Source organism: Lutjanus erythropterus, chromosome 1, assembly GCF_056507025.1.
Source record: "Lutjanus erythropterus isolate fLutEry1 chromosome 1, fLutEry1.hap2, whole genome shotgun sequence".
Lineage (NCBI taxonomy): Eukaryota > Metazoa > Chordata > Actinopteri > Lutjaniformes > Lutjanidae > Lutjanus > Lutjanus erythropterus.
This window is the reverse complement of record NC_139317.1, coordinates 17,623,807-17,645,153: the sequence shown is the minus strand read 5'-3', so window position 1 is coordinate 17,645,153 and position 21,347 is coordinate 17,623,807. Positions and strand designations below refer to the sequence as shown.

The 21,347-nt window shown below is 39.0% G+C and overlaps 1 protein-coding gene across 2 annotated transcripts in view; it reads left to right on the top strand.

Moving 5' to 3' along the window:
• Positions 1-21,347, top strand: part of rasa3 (RAS p21 protein activator 3) — a 55,813-nt gene that overhangs the window by 27,903 nt on the left and 6,563 nt on the right. The window contains exons 5-19 of one of the 2 annotated variants that reach the window (XM_084715348.1): positions 2,293-2,369; positions 11,119-11,199; positions 11,690-11,762; positions 13,532-13,605; positions 13,714-13,818; positions 14,675-14,831; positions 14,941-15,089; positions 16,598-16,712; positions 16,885-16,959; positions 17,044-17,167; positions 17,537-17,643; positions 18,102-18,179; positions 18,319-18,396; positions 18,665-18,738; positions 20,562-20,621. In XM_084715348.1, coding sequence (XP_084571474.1) covers positions 2,293-2,369; positions 11,119-11,199; positions 11,690-11,762; positions 13,532-13,605; positions 13,714-13,818; positions 14,675-14,831; positions 14,941-15,089; positions 16,598-16,712; positions 16,885-16,959; positions 17,044-17,167; positions 17,537-17,643; positions 18,102-18,179; positions 18,319-18,396; positions 18,665-18,738; positions 20,562-20,621 — 1,427 coding nt within the window. The remainder of the gene's footprint in view (positions 1-2,292; positions 2,370-11,118; positions 11,200-11,689; positions 11,763-13,531; positions 13,606-13,713; positions 13,819-14,674; positions 14,832-14,940; positions 15,090-16,597; positions 16,713-16,884; positions 16,960-17,043; positions 17,168-17,536; positions 17,644-18,101; positions 18,180-18,318; positions 18,397-18,664; positions 18,739-20,561; positions 20,622-21,347) is intronic. The other variant, XM_084715340.1, reaches the window with a different exon arrangement.

The window sequence follows — 21,347 nt, the reverse complement described above, 5'->3', positions numbered from 1 at the left end:
TAGTAACTCTGCACCAAACATGAGTCCAAACTTTAGAATCAAGTAAAACGCTGGAGTGTGTTGATCACTGAGATCATTATTATTATTATTATTATTGAAAATATGGCTCTTCTCAGTGTAGATGAGCTTAGCACATAGCACAGCTAATAAATTACACAAAACAGAAGAAAGTTGACTGAGGTTGTGAGTGTTGTGTACCAGGCTCACTGAACTCTTACTGGCGCTTGGAGATTGGACTCTTAAAGGGTCAAGTTAATGAAACATTTAAAAAGGAGCAATATGTAGCAACGTGAGCAAAAATTAGTACTCCAGTCCAGATAGTGTGTTAAAGCCACAGTTATTTAATTAAATAGATTGAAATCCTATTCAATATGTAGTCTGGTTGAAGCGAGTTGTTTCCCCCTGCAGGCTGCAAGAACACTGCAGGAACACAAGACAAGAGCAACACTGTAATTTAATAACAAGTGACGACAAGTCCTACACTGTAAGTTGATCGGCTGTTTATAACTGTCAGTTGTCTGTCAATGTAATACTAAGCCCGATATCCTGAAAACAAAAGCTCACTGCTCTGAAAATAAACTCTGGAGCTGGAGTTCAGTGGCTGCCTGTTTCACTGCCTGCCAGACTCCATTAACATATGGACATACTCTTTCTAAAGCATTATTAATTTTTTTTTTCCACCGACAAACAGACACTAACTCATTTGGCGAATATTCGACATTAATTTGAACTCTAATTAACGAGAGACCAGACAAACAAAAACAGTTATTCAAGGGGACATTGCAGCTGAGTGAGTAGCAAGTATTTCAACTAAACATGTTTCCTTAATCTCTGACCTACTGTAGTCATTTTATGATTTATTACAGTAAATATATTACAGTTTCTCCTGTAGCTGTTTCTGATTGACAGCTGTTTTTATTTGCCTCCTGGGGTATTCTCAACAAGTTAGAAACAAGCCAAAAAGTAAATATAATTGTGCACACATATGGATATTTGACCTAAGTTTGAGGTCATCGCTTTGCTGCCATGGATTCATCTGTTTCTGAGATTGTCTGTTAATCAGTTTTGGAGCTGTTGCCCCATAAGCTTATTTAATACATGTGCAACATTTTCTACTATTCAGTATTCAGTAGTCCCACTCACCCACACGAATGGTTACGCACACACACATGCACGCACATAGACAGGAACGCACACACACACACACACACACACAAACACACACAGAGACAGTGAGATGCACAGTGAACAGTAACATCTGCAGACAGATGGGTGTGTGTAGCCCTGGAGCAGGGATCTGAAACAGAGACACATTCATGCGAGGAGCCGGGGAGAGGAAGGATGTGTGAGAGAATGAGAGAAAAGAGAGAAAGCGAGGGAGATGGATCAAATGAAGTAGGAAGATAGAGTGTCTCTCTTCTCTTTTCAATAGAGGACACATTGTTTGGCCTGTGCGCACATGTGTAAGTGCCCGTGTTTGTTCCCTCTGCTTGAATCGGCCAGAAAGAGAAACGCCTGTGAGTTTGCATACTGATGCTGTTAATTAATGGAGCTTTTCTAGACAGCTGCAGCACTACACTGTCATTATGTCATTAATCCAATCACTTCAGAGGGAAAATAACTTCAGCGTGACGTTTAGGCCGCTCGCAGCTATTTTCATACAGTGTCTCTGTTTGTGGAGGAATGCCACTTTTCTCACATTTGTGTGTTTTTGTTTTGTACAGGGATTTATCAAAAAGGAGTTTGTGTTTATATGTGTATTTATAGCTCAGACTCACCGTTGACTGATCAGGATTTTTTTCTGGCACCATTCCCAGCCTCATACCATATAGACAGTGCATAAGACATGAGATATGATATGTACATCGGTATGTTTTTTTGATTGTTGGCAGCACTTGGAGACTTCTTAAACTGGCAGCAGCTGAACTATCTCCGTATTTGTTGAATGATATGTTTGAAGGATTACATGTTTTTATGAGGTAAGACCCCTGGTTGACGCTGTTGGATTATTCATTGTCACAGCCTAACACAGGTTTGAAAAGCTCACATTTTCAGATTGGATTTGGCTTATTCTTGTCAGATTCAGCGGAAATTTGTCTTACGTCACAAGCCAAACATATACACAAATGAACTGGAACATGGCTGTGTGGTGGACATTGGTCTTATCTAGACACAGTTATGGTTGCTCATGCTTTCAAATGGTATAAAGTCTCACTGTTCTCTGCATAACTTTGAAATTCATTTAAATTCAGAAGTGTGTGCATTAAAAGTTTCTATTTGTGTGTCCTGCAGGGAAAAGTGCACCTGGAGCTGCGTCTGAGTGAAGTCATCACAGACAGCGGAGTCATCAACCACAAACTAGCCACACGGTGAGACTGCACAAACCCACACACACATACATGCATTGTATTATTCATACATAACAGTTCTAGACCTCATGTTTTAATTTGATGTTCAAAAATTAGTAGTTAATGTAAAGAGAAGAAAATAATTTCCTGACTACATCCTGTTGTCACAAAGATTAATTCTCTGAAGTTTATTTAAAAAAAATATTTCAAAGCTTTGCATTGCAAGACATTAAAAATCCAACTGATCATTGTAACTTCCTGTCAGCTGCTGCTGATTTTTTTTGCCACACCTGAAGTGTGTGTGCATTGTTGATCTGTAAACTACTTAGGTCCTAACCATTGACTGTATAAAGATGGACAACACGTCTCCACTTCCAATTGTATAAAATTGAGCCAAATATCCTGGATAAGAGCGTGTCATTTGGAGCCAGAGTCTGTGCTGATCAGAGTTGGGGCGGAGTTATTTAGGTCCCGCCCATACAGCCTCCATAGCGAGCAGAGCTCAGCTGTCAGTCATGATGTGAACCCCCCCCCCCCTTTATAGTATCAAATAACCAATTAAAACCAAACTGATCAGAAGAATTAACACTTGAACAAACATCAGCATGATTAAAAGCTACCTAAAATGACAGCAATTGTATTTGGGAAAAATTGATTTACTTTGAATTTTTGCTTTGCTCCATGTCCCATTTGCTAACAAAGAGGCAGCAGGATTTGTTGTGGCCTGTACCACAACCAGCCACCAGAGGGTGATTGAAATGTTTTGGCTTCACTTGTGCTGAATCATTATGTCATTCAGTTATATATGTCAATTATTAGTTGGACTATTTCCAAACCCAATACCAAATTGGCATATGACAATGTCAGCAGTGAAACACTTTGATGGATTTTCATTAACATTTTCTACAAATGTTCATGATCCCTTGAGGATAAATTCTGATGGCTCGATCATTGAATCAACATTTCACAAAACTGAAGACTTTCCCATCAGCCGCTGCTGATAAGCTGCACTCCACGTTTAGTAATAGTTAACAAATGTTAGCGTGCTAATGTGTCCGATCAAGATTTTAAAAAAGATACATTGTTGCATTTTAGTTACTTTGTAAATGACTCAATGTTTTAACAGCTTTTCACCAGATCAGTTAAAATATTCTCGCCGATGTGCTGATACGTGTTAGCAGTGTGTATAAATGTGTATGTGGCTCATACAGATCAATTGCATGATCACTTCCTGAACGGATTTCCTGATCAGCAGATGGATTTATTAGTAGTCTAGCATTTAGAAATCATGCTGAAATCACATATCTGCTATCATAAAATCCTGTGGTTGCTTGGTTGGTTTGTTTCCAAACCACAAATGAACCACATCAGAGTCTGCTTTAAGCAGACCAAGATCCACATTTTCAAGCGGTCTTTGTTTGGTCCACACCAGGGTTTGATTAACAGCTTTCACAACAGCCACAGCAAACCACAATAACCAGGCCAGTGCTCCAGGGTCCATTTTTAACCAAACCAAACAGGTCATTTGTGAACACACCCTAAGATGCACAGCATTCTAGCTGGTAAGCATCAACATAACAGCATTGTCATTCTGAGCATGTTAGCATTGCACACATTAGCATTTAGCTCAAAGCGCCACAGTGTCTAAGTACAGCTTTACAGATTCTCACACAGTAGTTTGCGCAATAGTGAGCAGCAAACTGAGATTTCGGATACTTGCCATTACATCACCATTTGTGTCACAGCCGACAGTTGTTGAGTCACACAACTGTAATTTTCACATCTATAAGATATGGCATTGTTGGCAGAAGCTCATGCACCATGGAAACTGCTTTTTTTGTTCCATTCTAGGATTTTTGGAAGTGCTTGGATAAATTTACTCAATGCAACATGCTTCATCCTTGTTCCAAGGTGCATGGCTTGTTGCCCAGCAACCGCCTTTAGCTGTCAGTGACTTGGTTGGAGGTTAGAGCTTTTTGTTTAGAATGAATCTGCTTTTGTGAATCAGTTTGTTGTGGATGTGGAAGTCATGGACTCACTACATTGTTTCTGTTTGTGTGTCTGTGTGTGTAAAATGTGATTGCACCCACGTGATGTGTGAACTCCAGTGTTTGCAGGGGGATCAATGAGATGCTTATAGATGGATTATTCTGTGTGAATGTGTGTGGGCTTGTGTGCTCTCCAGCTCTTCCCCTGTAACATGCTGCAGTAATGTCTGATGATGAGCCAGCGTGGCTCCATTCCCAGAGCACGCTGTGGGTAAGGAGCTTAGAGCAGGAGGTCATCTAGTCAGATTTCTCTAGGAAGACACGTGTATGAGGGAGACGAGAGAAAGCTGCGTCCATTCAGCTTTACAGATACAACCAACTGATTGAAAAAAATACAAGTACAAAAATGAAACTGTCTATTTCCGTTTGATGCTTCTTTATAGACTACAGTTTTGTGCTTTTACTCCTCTACGTTTATCTGACAGCTGTTACTACTCTGAAGATCAAGGTTTTACAAAAAACATGATCATCTTATAAAATGTGATGCATAGTTATACATTATATCAGTATATATAAAGTTAAAGGTTGTGTCTGAAATCATAGTATACACTACATGCCTACATACTGTGTGATGTGTACTGTCGTTCAACATACTTTTGTCATTTGTGTCTTTTAAGATCCACTGCCAAAGAGCATATCACTTCACTTCCTGAGAGCCTCCTTGCCAGTTGGAGATGTGTAACCGTGGTAACCCGTGCCAACAATGAACTAATATAAGAAATATGTTGCACCTTGAAAAGTAAAACCTTACTTGCATTTAAACTGAAGCGTTATTGACATTACTACAGAGCTGCCTTGGTCGCTGTCTGCCTTTGTCTGTTATGTTGCTGCTGTCGTCATCACTACTGCTTTGCATTGTGGGATATTGACAGCAGTGTAGTGTCCAGTGCTTGTATACGCCTGGAAATGGTATGCACCTCATGTACCACTGATCTAAAAAAACATCTCACATACTGTCATAGCATACTGTCGCTCTTCTGTGAAAACCACTTATTTCCAAAATGCCAACTTTTTAGGAGCTAATAAAAGCAGCCATATGTTCAGCTTTGTGGTAGTGCATTTTTCAGATAATCCAGTGGCTTTGTAAATGTTTTTTTTTTTGGTTTAAGAAATAGGAGAATTGTCTGAAATAATTAAGGAGCACTCCCTCCTTCATTTTTACTGAAAAATTCAAAGCATTTGGCATTGGTGTATTTAAGCTTACTTCTTTCTCCACATGCCCAGATTTTTTTAGATTTCAAACTTGTAGTCTTCAGCTCCAGCTGACCCTGACTCATGTGATGTCACTTGAGTCAGATTTCACACAGCTCCCTCCGCCACAAAAGTCTTTATACAACATTTTTCACTTATTCAGTAGACCTTCCTAAGACCCTAAAACAGCCCATGACAGTGACAGTAGTCCCTCTTTTCATTGAGTATTTTACAGTGTGTTAGTTTGACTTACTGTAAGTAAACTTGTTCCACCTCTGGAAAATGCTGACAGACAGAAGATTGTAGTTGGTTACACAACACCATGAATGACATCCGAGGACAGGAAGCCTCTTATAACAAAATTCTTTAGTAAGACACTCATGACCCTGTTTAATTTCATATTTCATTTCACTCACTTGGAAGAGTTCACCCGTCAATGACATTGACTCATAATCACATCCGCTTTTTGTGTGTGTGGTTTTTGGGACTATGATGTAATTCATTTCCTTCTTATTTGAGTAAAATTGTTTTTGACAGGATACGTGGGAGTAAAAAGAAGCACATTAACCTAATGTGAGTAATGTCGACTAAAACAAATAAGTCTGCTTCAGCACCACTGTCTGGCCTGTCAGAGCTCACAACGCTGATGAGAGAGAGAGAGGGAGGGCTGGTTGGATAGTAGGGCAAGCAGGGGTTATATAAACAAGCTTATTGGACAGGAAGCGCTCCGGCATTAGTGATGCTTAACCCAGCCCACTCCTTATTCCTTATTAGGAACCTGTGTGTGTGTGTGTGTGTGTGTGTGTGTGTGTGTGTGTGTCAGCAGGATGGTGCAAGCTGTTGCATGTGTGTCAGTTCAGCTGTGGGCAGCGCAGCGATTTGCTGTGTAATTCATCATGCGGTGTGAGTAGTGGTGCATCACCGTGACACACAGGAAGTGATTCGTCCTGCCGGGTGTCCTGTCCTGTTTGGGTGCTAATCCCCTTAGAGCATGATGTCATCAGACAGGAAGAGACGGACAGAGAGAGACAGAGAGAGAGATACTGTAGATAGATAGATAGGTTGAATTTTTTTTTTGTTTATTCATCTGTTAGTTGTCAAATATTAAAATAATCGCCAGCTATTTCGATAATCGATTAATCAGTATGAGTAATATCAGTGTTTTAGTTGTGGGAAAAGACATTCGAGGATGTCATCTTGGGAAGCACTGATCAACATTTTTCACCATTTTCTGACATTTGATTGACCAAACATCTAATCAATCAGTCAAGAAACAAATCGTCATCATCATCATCATCATCATATGAAGGAATGGGTGTCACTGGTTGAAAAATAAATGCCTACAGATAGAACAATGGTACTGTTGAAAAATAGGTGAAAATTATTGCGTGATTGAAGGTTGTATTTACCTAACTTGTCTCTAAGTTTTGTCTAATTACTGGCCCTATCCTTGAAGAGTACCTGAGTTTTTTTTTTTTTACTTTTCACTTTTTTTTTTTTTACTTTACTTTGGACTGTGGTTTTCTTCTATTCAGTGTTTTCCTCCCTTGAACACTGAGTGTGACATTGAAACATCTGTTTACCACTTTTTTCTGACCTAAACTTTTTTTGCACTGTGGAAAGAATATTGTCTTTATGCCTTAAAGACCATAACTGTAACAGACACTTAATATTACCCTGCATGATTCTGTATGCAACTTTTGCAGTTATTTATTGTCTACTTTAAATTAGGGCTGCTTGATATGGTAAAATAATCATATTGTGATTCATTTAACAGATATTGCAATATGATTCACAGTTAGTGGGAATGATGATTTGTGCATCAAAATTTTCATTGTCACTTAAAAAAAACTATTAAATAACATCTGGGGAACACGATTTGTAGGCCAGGGCATCTCTACATCACTGAAGTACTTCATTATAATGCTGTTTTGACACACATTTTTCCTTTAACAAAAAAATACTGCTTCTGCAGGATTTTTTTACACTTATATAGATAATAGACAAATAATATGGAGGAGTGCAACTGAAGTGGCTGCAACTGAAGTTCTTATAAAAGGTGATATAAACTGTTGAAACAAAAGGCACACATCTGTCTGCTTGTAGTCTATGTTTGCAGTGTATAAAACAGTGTACACTTATAATGCGACCTCACACAGTTGTATGCACAACTTTTCCAGTTATTTGTTCAGTCATTCATGTTGCATTTGTTCCGGTCATGGTAATACACAACAAAAAGAAAAGATACAACAATAAAGAAAAGCTGTTCACAATCAAAACACCACCCTATTTATATATCACATGACCGCAAAGGAGCAGGGAAAAGAAAAATTTTATTTTTCCTGCCCCTTACTCAAAACATAAATAATACAATAAACAGGTCTGTCCATTACGGTTACATAACAGCTAAAACCTACAATAACACATAATATTTTTTACAGGTTGCACTACCTTGGACTGACAAGACTGTTTTGTATGTAAATACAATGATAATACATTTGAAGTAAACTTAATAGTACATATACAAATATGTATGTTGTTGTATGTTTTACTGCATATAATTTTAATATGTTTTCTTCTAATAGTTTTCTTCTTTATGACTGTATAAATCTTTACATGCAAGGATTTATGCTGTGGGATTTTGGAGAAAGAATATCTGCAGAACTAGAGAGAAAAATGCTTCACTTTTTTCCCTTGGTGACTTGAGATGCTTCAGTCCGACTCTGGACCCACATCTGAGGATTAAATCCTACCTGAGCCTTTTTCTCTACATCTCCCTCATACCTTGATCTCCGTACCACAGAGTCAGGAGTCTGTCCGTTTTCCTCAAGATATGGCCTCTTCTGCTCTATATTTTATTTTTCTCTTAAGTGGTCTTTGTGCCGTGTATGTGGATTCTGGATCACGCAGGATTTAAAACCGGCACAACACTGCGGCAGCAGCTCAAACAGAATTACCTTCCTCCATCTCTTTTTATCTGTCCCGCTATGTGTTTCTACCCTTCCCACATGCAGTCACATCTAACAGCGACACCAGGGGCCATTTTCACATGCTGAGAAAACTCTCAGAGAGCTCTTCACGTGGTCCAAAATTTACTAGCGAGGGCTATGAGCGTGGGAGTGAGCCACAGTATGAATGGACCAGATGTTTTATGTCTGTGAAAAGGGAGAAGATGACTGGACTGCCTGATATGATGCTCTGTTTAGATTTAGTTTTTGATCAATAAAAACTGCCTCTTTCAGTCACTTCAGTCATTACAGTTAAGTATATGTTGATGTGTCAAATCACACTAGAAATTTTGAGCCAAAGTTAAAGCTACAGTAAGCCATTTTTTTTACCACAAGGTGGCAGAAATTGTTCAAATAAATCATCAAATCACACCTATTGAATTATCTGAATGGGGATGGGTTTCTGGTCACCTCATCATTTGAGTCCAAAAGAAAAACTGCTGCGTCTTAAAGAGTCAAAAATACATATTTTTCCTCTCACTTGTTGCTCTGGTGTGAGTTGCCAAGTTTTGGAGGTATCTGCTGTAGACACAATCTACAAACTGCATCTCCTTTGAAACAATTTTCTAGCCAAGTACCCCCTGAATCGCGCAAAACAGATATAAATCATATATAAAGAAGTACAATAAAGCACTCCCATTAAAACATATTCTTCACGACACTGACTATTTTGTTGGCTCTGTTTTCGCTTCCTTTTTCAATTCTTTATCTGTGTTCATCTGTATTACTGCTGTGTTTCAACCGCAAATCAGTTTTCTTGATTTTCATCTGTCATTCAATATCGAAACTAACCTCCCGCTCACAGTGAACGTGATTCCTTTTGTTTTTTCCTTCTTCTGTGAAATCTTCTAGCAGTTCACGGTTCTTGTCAGTTAAGAATAATGAATATAGAACAAAGGAACATTTCACACGTCTGTTAGATGAGACAGGTGCAAGAGAGGGGGGCGAGAAGACCAAAGAGTCTAATTTGCAGTATAATATTTATTATGTTGTTTGGGCACCAGACCTTTTTTTGCCTGATGAAGGTCTAGTACCGAAACATTGCAAATGAATTTTCTATTGCAAGTTAGACAGTGCAAGAATATTTAACGTAATATGTGGTTTCATCACATTATACATTACATTTAATATACTTTTTATTTAACCTATTAAAGTACAACTGTTTTAGGAGTAATGCATCACTGATATCTTTTAAACTAACATAACTGCAGTACTCCAAAGTATCCTTAGGTATTCTAGTGCTGCCATTTGAGAAATACTCATTTAGCTGAATAAAAAGCACAGCAGGCTAGAAGAAAAAAAAAATCTTTGATTTTGGGGTGAATTATCCTTTTAAGCTTTTAAATGCTCACTGCTTGTTTACTGGAGATAGTTTCCTGTTGTTTTATACTGTACGGGAGGGCTGATGAGAGCAGCGAGACTCATAATGTCTGTGTGGGCTGATGAAGCTAAAAGCTTTGCACAGGTGTAGGATCGGGTGTCACTCCTCCCTGGTCTTGGCAGGGCAGCACTGGTAACCCTTTCACATCAGTCAGTTGATTAAGTGATAATAATATAAAGCTTAATAGAGCTTTACGAGTCCCCTGAGACAATATTCGGATTGTTTCACGTGGCCCCTGACATTTAACATTTGGAGATTTCCTTTTTGGTGCTGCTGTTTTCTCCCTTAGGTTAAAAAGAGCTAAGAGCTGCGCCCCATGGGCTGAGGCTGAGTCCTCTGCTATGGGTTGTAGGTTTACCTTCAGCCTGTGGTCCTTTGTTGCCTGCCTGCCCCCTCATTCTCTGTATCTATGTCAGTCCTATTGATTAAAGGCTAAAAAAAAAACACGCCAAAAAACCCACCATTCAGTTTTTACTTCTTCTTGAGCATTGGATGAGATCATACAGGGCTAATGGTGCATTAAAATTGGCATCACATTAATGTGTTACAGGTGCGTCTGTGTGTGTGTCTGTGTGTGTGTGTGTGTGTCTGTACAAGAATATACTTGGCCTGTAGCCATCAAACTTTTCAGTACCTCCCTCGGAGTGTGAGACACTCTGAGTCAGTAGAAAGGCCCTTGGACTTATTTCACCCCTGTCAAGAGTTATAACTTCAGAATTTATTTACAATAATTCTGGCAATAACTCAACTGTACAATACACACAGCATTATTATTTGCTCTGTTGTTATATATTGAAGTATGATGCACATATTTGTACATAATTCTTACATTTCATGTTGTTATTTTTCTTTCTTCTTTATATTTTTTCTTACATACTGTTGTTACATATTGTAGAATAGGAATACTTATTTATTATATATTTGTGTTAAATTTCCTTTGCTGTATTATTTCTGTTAGATATTGTATCAAAATTATTTTCTATTTTCTTACAATTTCTTTATGCTTCTGTATATTTTGGTTCTTGAGAGCAACGATAACATGACCTAATTTCTCACTATGAGTACATAAAATATTTGTGACTCTGGTTTTGACTGCACAGTAATGTGTTTGTCCATTAATGTTTTTGTGCGTGTTTCTGCAGAGTGTTGGAGTGCCAAGGTCTCCCGATCGTCAACGGCCAATGTGATCCCTATGCTGCTGTCTCCTTACTAGGACCTTCAAGGTCAGCTCTCTTATACAATTGGACATCATAATGTCATCATGACTTGATTGTCACACAACTGTTTCTCACATGGATTAACTTTGGATAAACATGCTTTTATCTTCTTCTCACTGTTCATTTTGACAGCACATTTTGGTTTAGTTTTAATCATGTAGTCTTTTGACTAAAATGTCATTTAGTTTTAGTCATATTTTAGTCTTATGAATTGTTTAAGTTAAAACAAATGTATTTATTTATTTTATATTTATGAGACATATGTGATTTCCTGCTGAATCACTATTTAATTTAGTGCATTTAACCTCCCTACAACACAAAGAGACCGGATTACTTCACAACTTGTCCCTCCCTAACATCTTTGTTGATACAACACATTACTTTTATTAAGTTATCATTTTGTTTTCGGCAGTGAAAAAATGTTGTTGACAAAAACCGTGACAAATATTATTAGTCAATAAACATCAACGCTGCTCCATCTTTCTGCTTCTCTCAGGTCAGAAGCCAAGAAGACGAAGGTGAAGAGGAAAACCAACAATCCACAGTTTGAGGAGGTTTTCTATTTTGAGGTACGTCTGATGTGTTTAATACCAGCTTGCTTGTCATTGTATAGATATATTTTCATGTTGGGTATCAGTGAAAGCCAGAGAGATACTGAGGGTTCATTAAGTGGTCAAAAGTATGTAGACAGAGGGACTATTGTAACTGTTAACATTCATGTGAAAAATATTCAGGAAAAAATAGCAAAAGCTACTGGAAACATGTAAACATTTGCAGTATTTTTTCTTATTGTCTTTTTAAAAACTGTTTACAATCATTTATATTCATGAGCGTATATTTATAGATATTTTTCGTACACACACGCACATTCACACACAAACTCCCTTTCACGCTGCCCTCGTTAACCCTCGATCAGCAGCAGCTCTGCTCTGACATTTTTGTGTCGCCCCTCCCTCTGGCCTTCCCGCTGCTGCAGCGCTACAAGACAGCAGGACAAGAGTATGATTGATTCAAACAAACCACCAAACAATCTGGCCCATTGATTTCTATTTGACAAGACCGTCTCATTTATTCCCCACCACCACATGAGCAGGACCCTGCTGCGGACCCTGTGGTGCTTTCTGCCTGCAGCCCCTCTCTGAGTCACACACAGACACAGAGGTCCACATCCACTCAAACACAGGCCCATCTATCATGTCTCTGTCATGTGGATGTCCTTTTTTATTGTTTTGAACTTTATTTCCTCACTGCTCCAAACTTGCTTGGACTCTGCCACATACTGATCTCTTTTAATTCCCGTGTGGATCAAAAATCTGCCAGATAGTGAGCTTAAGAGTTCGATTTGGGTCAAGCCTTATTTTGTACTAATTAAAAAACAAAGGAGCTGTGAATTCAAACAAAAACATTTGTGTGAATATGCAAAGAAAATCAGGTTTTCCAAACTGCAAAATGGTATCATAAGCCTTGCAGTTAAATCATGAAGCATCTGATCTTTCAATTTGCATTACAGTTATTTTCTTCATTTATTGATCTGCCAATTATCTTCTTGATAAATTGTTTATTCTTTAAAAAATGTCTGTTATAATTTCCCAGAGGCTATATTTCAGAAGATGAAATAAAGTAATCAGCCTTCTTAGATATGTGCTAGGCTTGTCAATGTTGAAAAGTACAGCACACAGTGTAATGCAAGGTACAAAACAAAACTACTACAAAGAAAAATGTCCTTTATTAAATTATAAATCTGATTTGTACTGCATTTTTTGCTCATATAACATTCAGAAAAAACAAACACATTGCAGCAGTAAGTAGCAGTCCTTGTATAAAATGAAAACATAAAAAATAAAATTAAATAAAATAATTATCCATGTAATGTCATGGTAGATATCATAACATTTCAGTACGGTATAGAGACATTTTTTTTAAATCATATTATTATTCAATATATATATATATATATATATATGTATATATATATATATACATATATATATATATATAGCAAGATGTTGCTGTCATACCTGTAGTAGCAGCATATAGTCACATCTTAATCTTATTAGCTAATGTTAGCAAAACACTAGTTAATTAGCCAGATAATCAATATCAACTGTTTGTTTGCTATTGTTTTCCTCCATAACAAAATGCTAGCTAGCTAGCTAGAGAAGAAGGGTCAATTAGGGCTGTGACTTAAAATTATTGTCTTGATTTATTAATTTTAGGATTTTTTTTTCTTGATAAAGTGCGTAGCTAAGGGTACTAACGCACTAAGCTCCTCAGATTTGAGAAGTTGAAAAGAACTTAATGTTTACAAGCTAAATATTTACTCTGTTTCCACTTATAGGTGACACGGCCGTTAAGCTACACAAAGCGGCAGTTTGACGTTGAAGAGGAGGATGTTGACAAGCTGGCGCTGAGGTGAGCCAGCAGCTGTATTAAAGGGCAGTGTGTCCGTGTCAGTGCTGAGCACGGTGACTTTTAAAGCATCTCGTCACGTTTGAACTGGACCTTGTTGTTTGTGTTCAGGGTGGATCTGTGGAACGCCAGCAACCTGAAGTTCGGGGACGAGTTCCTGGGAGGTGTGCGTGTTCCTCTGCGGGTGTTGGGTCAGGCTGGGGTCCACGACGCATGGTGAGAGGAACATCACACACACACACACACACACACACACACACACACACATTACAGCATCTCTGTTCACACACTCCCCATCTTGACTCGTCAATTATTTCGGGTTCGTTTCATGGTTTTTTCACTGAACAAGAACTGTGCTGTACCCCTGCTGGGGCTGGGTGGGTTTGATTTCATTATCAGTGACATTCTGAGTATGTGTTGCCATAGCAACAGAAGAACCATAGCAACAAGTATCAACACTGACAACAGAGCTTCTTAAATTCTTTTTTATTTAACTGGGATAGATTTTGCTGAGCATGAATGCTCTTTTTTGCAACATTTCTCACCCAACAGAGTCTGGTTTTGTATTTTGCCTCCAACTACATGTTTCTTATGGAAAAAACTCAACACTCCATGAGTGATGGGAGCACTGACCTGAAAATCTGACCAAAGACTATAAGAACTGCGGAGTCAGTGCAGTCCAATTGAGAGTATAATAAAAGTAGAAAGTAGAAACATTTTTGGAATAGAAGTTGACTGCTCTTTTCTCACATTATACCTGGACAAATTCCCAGACAAACTCGTGGCCCAGCATGAATATGTTTATGAATTTGTTTTGGTTGGGAGCAAGAAAGCCATCATATGGAAGAGGCAGCAGACAAACTCACCATCAAAGGATGACTGGACTGCAATTGACAATAAAATGCACTGTATGGAGAAACAATCTGAAAAATATATAAAATTCTAGAAAAAATGGAATGTGTCCTACTGTCTGTGTAATTGAAAAACTCTCCAAAGTTCCAAGAAAGTTCCAAAAATGAATGCCACAACTTGAAGATCTGACCTAAGATTTCATGTACTCTTTCTTCTTCAGGTACTTTCTCCAGCCGAGGGAGAACGGGGGCAAGTCAGTGAAGGTAGAGGAGCTCGGCTCTCTGCGTCTGAACATCGTTTACACTGAGGACCACGTCTTCCCCTCCGAACACTACACTCCCCTCAGAGATCTACTGCTGCACTCTGCTACCGTAGGGGTAAGTGCGTGTCCGCTCTGCTCGGGGATGCATTGGTGTCCCGCAGCGTCTCGTCCTGTTAACTGCTTTGCACAGTTTGAACGCTCCGTGTTTCCTCCTCTCCGTTCAGCCCGTGTCGGCGTCCACAGCTCACATTCTGGGGGAGGTGTGTCGAGAGAAACAAGAAGCAGCCATTCCCCTCGTGCGACTGTTTCTTCACTATGGCAAGATCGTGCCTTTCATCAGCGCCATCGCTCACGCTGAAGTCAACCGCACACAGTAAGCATCTCATCACATCTTGTTCTAATGAATAACACCAGAAACCACAGCTTGACAACCAGGGGTGAAAGTAGATTGAAATTCTTGTCAGCACTGCTACTCCAACCTTCATCACTTCATGGTGTTCTCCTACTGCCCCCCAGCTTCATGCATTCCTGAACACACACATTCAATTTTTTAATGGCTTTTAAAGAAAAATATGCAAATCTTGAAAAAACTTTCTAAATCGTAGTTTATTTTGTTTTTCAGAAGACAGTGTCGACTAAATTAGCCAACAGCAGTTGCACCATTTGTGTGTGTCTTTGAATGTTCAGGACATTAATAGATAAATGAAAGAAGAGCGGAAGATGCCATCTCAGAAAGTTTCTTATGTTCTTAATGGAAGAGAACATCTTAGGCATTTTTTCCATAGAAGCAAAGCACTTTGATATTGTGAAAAGGAAGGAGTCGGACCCACGGCTGCTGCTGAGGGCTCACAACCTCAGTATATGGGAGACATGCTGTATCACCTGAACCACCAGAGTCAGGACTGATTTTTGTTTTTGTTGCCATAGTGACATCAGTAGATTTGGTTCAGTCAGGCTGTGGAATATAAAATCATCCATCTTTGCTCACTACATCTGAGCCTTCCCTACTCTCAGATGTGCACAACCTACAGGTTATGTGAACTTTTTAAAATACAAAAATATAAAATTATCCATTATCTTATCAGTATTGGCCTTGTGTGGCAGGTAATTATCAGTTATCAGCATAGGCTGAAAAGAAATATACTGTGCATCCCTAATCACAATGTATTTCTTGTAATTTTACTTGAGAGATTTTTGCAAAAAAAACAACTGCTTACTGAGAATCTCGCAGCCTCGATATCAGACAGTCAGTTGCAGCAGACATTGACGATAGTCAGCAGTAAGTTACATTATCAGATGTGTTTTCTTCTTGGAAATGCAGTAGTGACAGGCTGTTGTGTGTGGGTTTTGGCAGGCAGCTGAGACTTAAAGTGTACCAACACTGAATCAGTACGGAGTACCATACTGTACCAGCCTACTGTCACCCATGTCAACAACTAATACTCATCACAGTTCAGTTATACAGCTGTTGCTTAAATTTATCTCCCATTTTGTGGATGTCCTATAAAGTCACAGCAGAAGTAGACGCATCAGATGTTGGAGATTTTCCATATTGATCCATGTGGATTTCACTCCTAAATCAGGCACAGATTTATTCTTGAATTGCCACATTTGGTTTATAGGAGATTCTTAATTAAAGTGACTTTATAAATGAGGTCATCAGGTTGTATGCAGACATCAACAAGCTGAGCATTTTGATTTGACTGTGAGAAATATAGGCAGCCACAGTAATGTAATTTTTAAAATGACTCTTATAAAATCATATTGTTGATTAAGCTGCAGTTTGATTTGTACTCATAAAACAAACGCGCCCTCTCTCTCTCTCTCTGTCTCTCTGTCTCTCCTCTGTGTGTGTGTGTGTGTGTGTGTGTGTGTGTGTAGGGATCCGAACACCATTTTCCGGGGAAACTCGCTGACTTCCAAGTGCATCGATGAGACCATGAAGCTGGCAGGAATGCACTATCTGCAGGTCACACTCAAACCCATCATAGATGAGGTATGACTCTGTGACGCTTCAGCGTATGTGTTCCTTCATTCAAAGTATTCGTCTGAAACGTCAGACTCTTTTATGTCTTGATTTAATTCATGTCACATGTCTCTCTCTGTGGCACCAGTAAGAATGTTTTGTTAAATCAGTTATGAATGGATGTCTCAATAAATCTTCACAGATCTGCACAGAACACAAACCCTGTGAAATCGACCCGGTCAAGCTCAAAGAGTCTGAGAACCTGGAGACAAACAGGGTAAGAAGAAGAGTGTTTGTTTGTTTGTTTGCATACGTGTTTGTGCGTGTTATCTGACATATCTGCCCCGCCTCCTCTCCTCAGGAAAACCTCCGTCATTATGTCGACCGCATCTTCAACGTGATCACCACCTCTGGCGTTCGCTGTCCCACCGTCATGTGTGATATCTTCTTCTCTTTGAGAGAGTCTGCTGCCACCCGTTTCCAAGGTAACTGACCTCCTGAATGACTTAGAGGAGATGGAAGAAAGAGAACGAGCAGCTAATAAGGAACAGGATGTAGACAATAAAGAACAGGATGCGCAAGATATCCAAGGACACTTTTTGTGCCCTGCTATTTGTGTCAAACCTGAAAACAATTAAGCCTCCTACACACTTATTTTCGTTATGTGGAGTGTAAAGTATGTAGTTCCTGTGTCGTATACTGTGCTGCCCCCTGTTGACAGTCACAGAGCACTGCAGTCACAGGAGGGACAAGCTGTTTAACATGATAAAAAGTATATAGTTTTATTTATGTGTCCTTCCATACTGACTATGTGAGATAAATCCCTGATTTTTCTTTTGTTTTTTGCTGTCTAGTTGACCAAGATGTCCGATACACAGCAGTGAGCAGTTTCATTTTCCTGCGTTTCTTCGCTCCAGCCATCCTCTCCCCCAACCTGTTCCATCTACGGCCGCACCACCCAGTGAGTCTGATTTTTAAAGCAAACACAATTTTCATTTAAACAATTTTAACTAATTTCCATTTTGGTAACACTTTCTATAGTGTGTTATGGGGGCATTCATTGTGAATTATAATGCATTCATTATGCTTTCTGATGCACTTCATGAACAGTCATAAAAGCATTGTGAATGCATTATAATCCACTATGAATGTCCCCATAATGCACTACAGATGTGCTCTCGATATAAAGTGTTACCTCCATTTATTCATGTTAAGGACATCATGTGATTGTTGGTGTAAAAGCTGAAGTTTAAAGTTCTTGACTTTGGAAACCACATTTTTTTGATCATGTGGCCTAAAGAGGTCCAGGTTCAGACCGTATTTCATATCACTAATGCGGTGCTTTTATGATGATGTCAAATGGAAATGCAAGTTTCTCAAGATTTAATGCATTTTATTTCATGTCTTTTTGCCTCACAGGATCCTGCCACCTCTCGAACCCTCACCCTCATCTCCAAGACGATCCAGACCCTGGGAAGTCTCGCCAAGTCAAAATCTGTGAGTTTCTCTGAGTTTCATTCCTGTGACTAAACTGGACTTTCTTTGTATTTCAGTTTAAAAAGTTTAATTCAAACACAACTTTCTGATCTCTCTCTCTGTGTCACTCTTTCTCTTCCATTCTTTTATTCCTTTCAAGGCCAATTTCAAAGAGTCTTACATGGCTGCGTTTTATGACTACTTCAATGAGCAGAAATATGCGGACGCTGTGAAGAATGTGAGTGTTCGGCTTTTTTCCCTGTTGCACACAATAAATCTGGCAGTTTGTAGACTGACAATCAAGTATTCTTCTAGTCTTGTACTTCAGATGAAGATAAACTCAGCTAAAAGGGTAGTGAAGTGTGTTTGTGAATGAGAGTGGAGACACTTGAAAAGAATTTAAAAAGTGGAGAGGATGGAAGGATGTTAAACCATGGTTAGAGGGAGCAAAATTTTCTACAACAGTGAATTTATTGATATATGATATGTTTAACTTCCCTCTGCAGTTCCTGGATCTGATCTCCACCTCTGGCAAATGGGATCAGAAGAGTATCGAAACACCGATCATGCTCAAAGAGGGGTGAGGAGCCAAGTTACTGTGAAACTGATATTCAGGGGAGGAAACACCTCTACAGAAAATAAGATGTATGCCCATGAACAGTCCTCTCAGCAACGCAGCTTAATAGTCCTACATGTGATATAGATTAACTCAGAACAGTAATTTGAGGTTTTGTAATTAAAGTAAAACCATCTTGTGTACTGTGGCTATTAACGTAACATCAGTCACCTTTTCACTGCTAATTAAGCAGCTTCAACGTTTGTCTCTTTACCACCATGTTAAGGTTTGACAGGATAGTTAGACATTTTGGTAAATATTTGCTTTCTGATGGTGAGTTATGAGAAGATTGACACCGCTCACATGTGTGAATAGTAAATAAGATGCTATATGGTGAACTGCTGGTTAGCACAACTGGAAACAAGGTGAAATAGCTAACCTGCCTCTCTACAAAGGTAACAGCACTTCTAAGAGCCCAATAATTTACAAGTTATGTATTGTTTGTTAATCTGTACAAAAACTAAAGTGTGAAAAAAGATTATTCTCTGTTTTATGAGGGGCTTCACGCTGGATTATTTCTTGGTTGACCTGAAACAGGTAACTTCCTGAGGCCATAGTAAAAAAACTTCCTATTTTTTATTATTTTATTTTGTTTTAAGAAAGGATAGGAAGAGTCTAAATGTTTCCTTTTTTCAATTTGGCATTATGAAAACAAATCCTAAGTAACGTCAGGAATCCTGTCTTATCCTACCAACCTTTATGTCTGTTACCTAGCAACCAACACTACTTTCATGTTCTTGCTGCGTTAAACAAATTTGTAACTGGCGAGTTTTATTTTTATTTATTTTATTTTATTTTATCTTTATTTAACCAGGCAAGTCATTTATAATTAATTCTAATTTACAGTTGTCTTTTACCTTGCAAAAGGCAAGAGCCTCTTGAAGAAAAGGGTGTAGGGACTTACAAGGTATCAAACGTCAGAAGACAGCAACACACAAGAAACATTACATAAAAGACATTTAACAGACAGCACCATCAGGTCATACAGCAACAACAAAGTAGCATACACATGCAGCAAGATAACAACAGTGGACAAACAGGCACAGCAGCAATAACTGAGCAATCAAGCCCAGAAACAAACAGCAAAAAACTAAATGCAAAGCAGGAAACATGAACAAGCAAACAGGCAAAACAACAAAACAAACAAGCAATGCAACAACAGAAAAAAACAAAGAGGCAAAACAACAAATATCAAAAACAATAAACAAATGGGAAAGCAACAGATAGCAAGACGTAGCAGACAGGCAGAGCAATAAACAATAGCAGCAAAAGAACAAAGAGCAGACAGGCCACGTGTGTCACTGAAACATACTGAAACGTACAAACAAACAACATGTTACGTGGAATTATTGAGACATATTTTGTCAGTGTTGGACAGAGCCACACTGTCTTTTTCCAGTCTAAACAGTAAGCTAAGCTAACCGGCTGCCGGCTAGTAGCTTCATATTTATAATAGAGACACAATCTTGCTTTCAGTCTTCTCATCCACCTCTCTGCCAGAAAGTGAATAAATGTATTTCCAAAACTCATCACTAAAGAGTAGCTGAATTTTACCTTCATATGTTTTAGCTTTCGTGGTCTGAGCCGTGCCCAAAGCTCACAGTTACAGTAAAGACACACCTGAGACTGTAAACGGAGCACTTTCTAACAACACATTAGCTGTTGTTTTCGTGATATTTCTGACAAGGCTATAAAGGGGAGCAGAGTTTCCAGTTGACAGTAGTTGTGCCAACGCCTCGCTCATCAACATCCCCACCCTCTTTTATTTTCTCTGCTACCGGGCGTAGGAGTGTAAAACTCACTATAAAGAGGGTTGATGGGAAGGGGTCAAAAGGCACGAAGGGCAGGTAAGAGCTTCTCTATATAAAGGCTTTGACCTTGTGACCCCCTGTGTGTGCACTGTAACCCCCCACCCCCACCCCCACCCCCGAACCAACCGAGCCAGCCATTTTCTCTCCCACCAACATCATGCGCTGCTGTAGATGCTGCTGCACTTTACTTTATATCTGGACTATATATAAGCAACCTATAAAGTGACTGTTGTGATGGATTTGAGTCTTCAGTGCCTGTTTTATGGTATAAAGTAAAGTGTTTACCTATAAGCCTGCTTACCTAGGAGGTGTCAGTAGTGCTGGTAGCCCTTCTTGTTTCTCGCCGTGCCAGACATGCTTGGAGTGACAGTGACAGCGGGGGTTGGTTATTGTACAAACATTTCTGGGATCTCATATTTGACCGCATCTTGACCCTTTATATCCTTCCTCCAGACTATGACCACATCACACACACACACAAACACCCAGTAGAGTTTCCAGCAGCTCCAGGCAGATGTGAAACCAGCACGTTGTTGGCTCAGTGAAAAGAATACAAGTCTTCCTGTGGGAGAGTAGTAACTGTGGTGTTTATAACCCTGGTGCTTCATATTCCTTTATGTATCCTCTGGCCCTCAAACTCTAAAAAAACAAAGACATCCTGGTGTTTACTCTCCCTTAAAGGACTATACCAGTGTTTTTACATGTTTTAGCCCATTAACAGGAAATACTGCTCTATATTTTCCAAAGCATAGCGTCATTTTT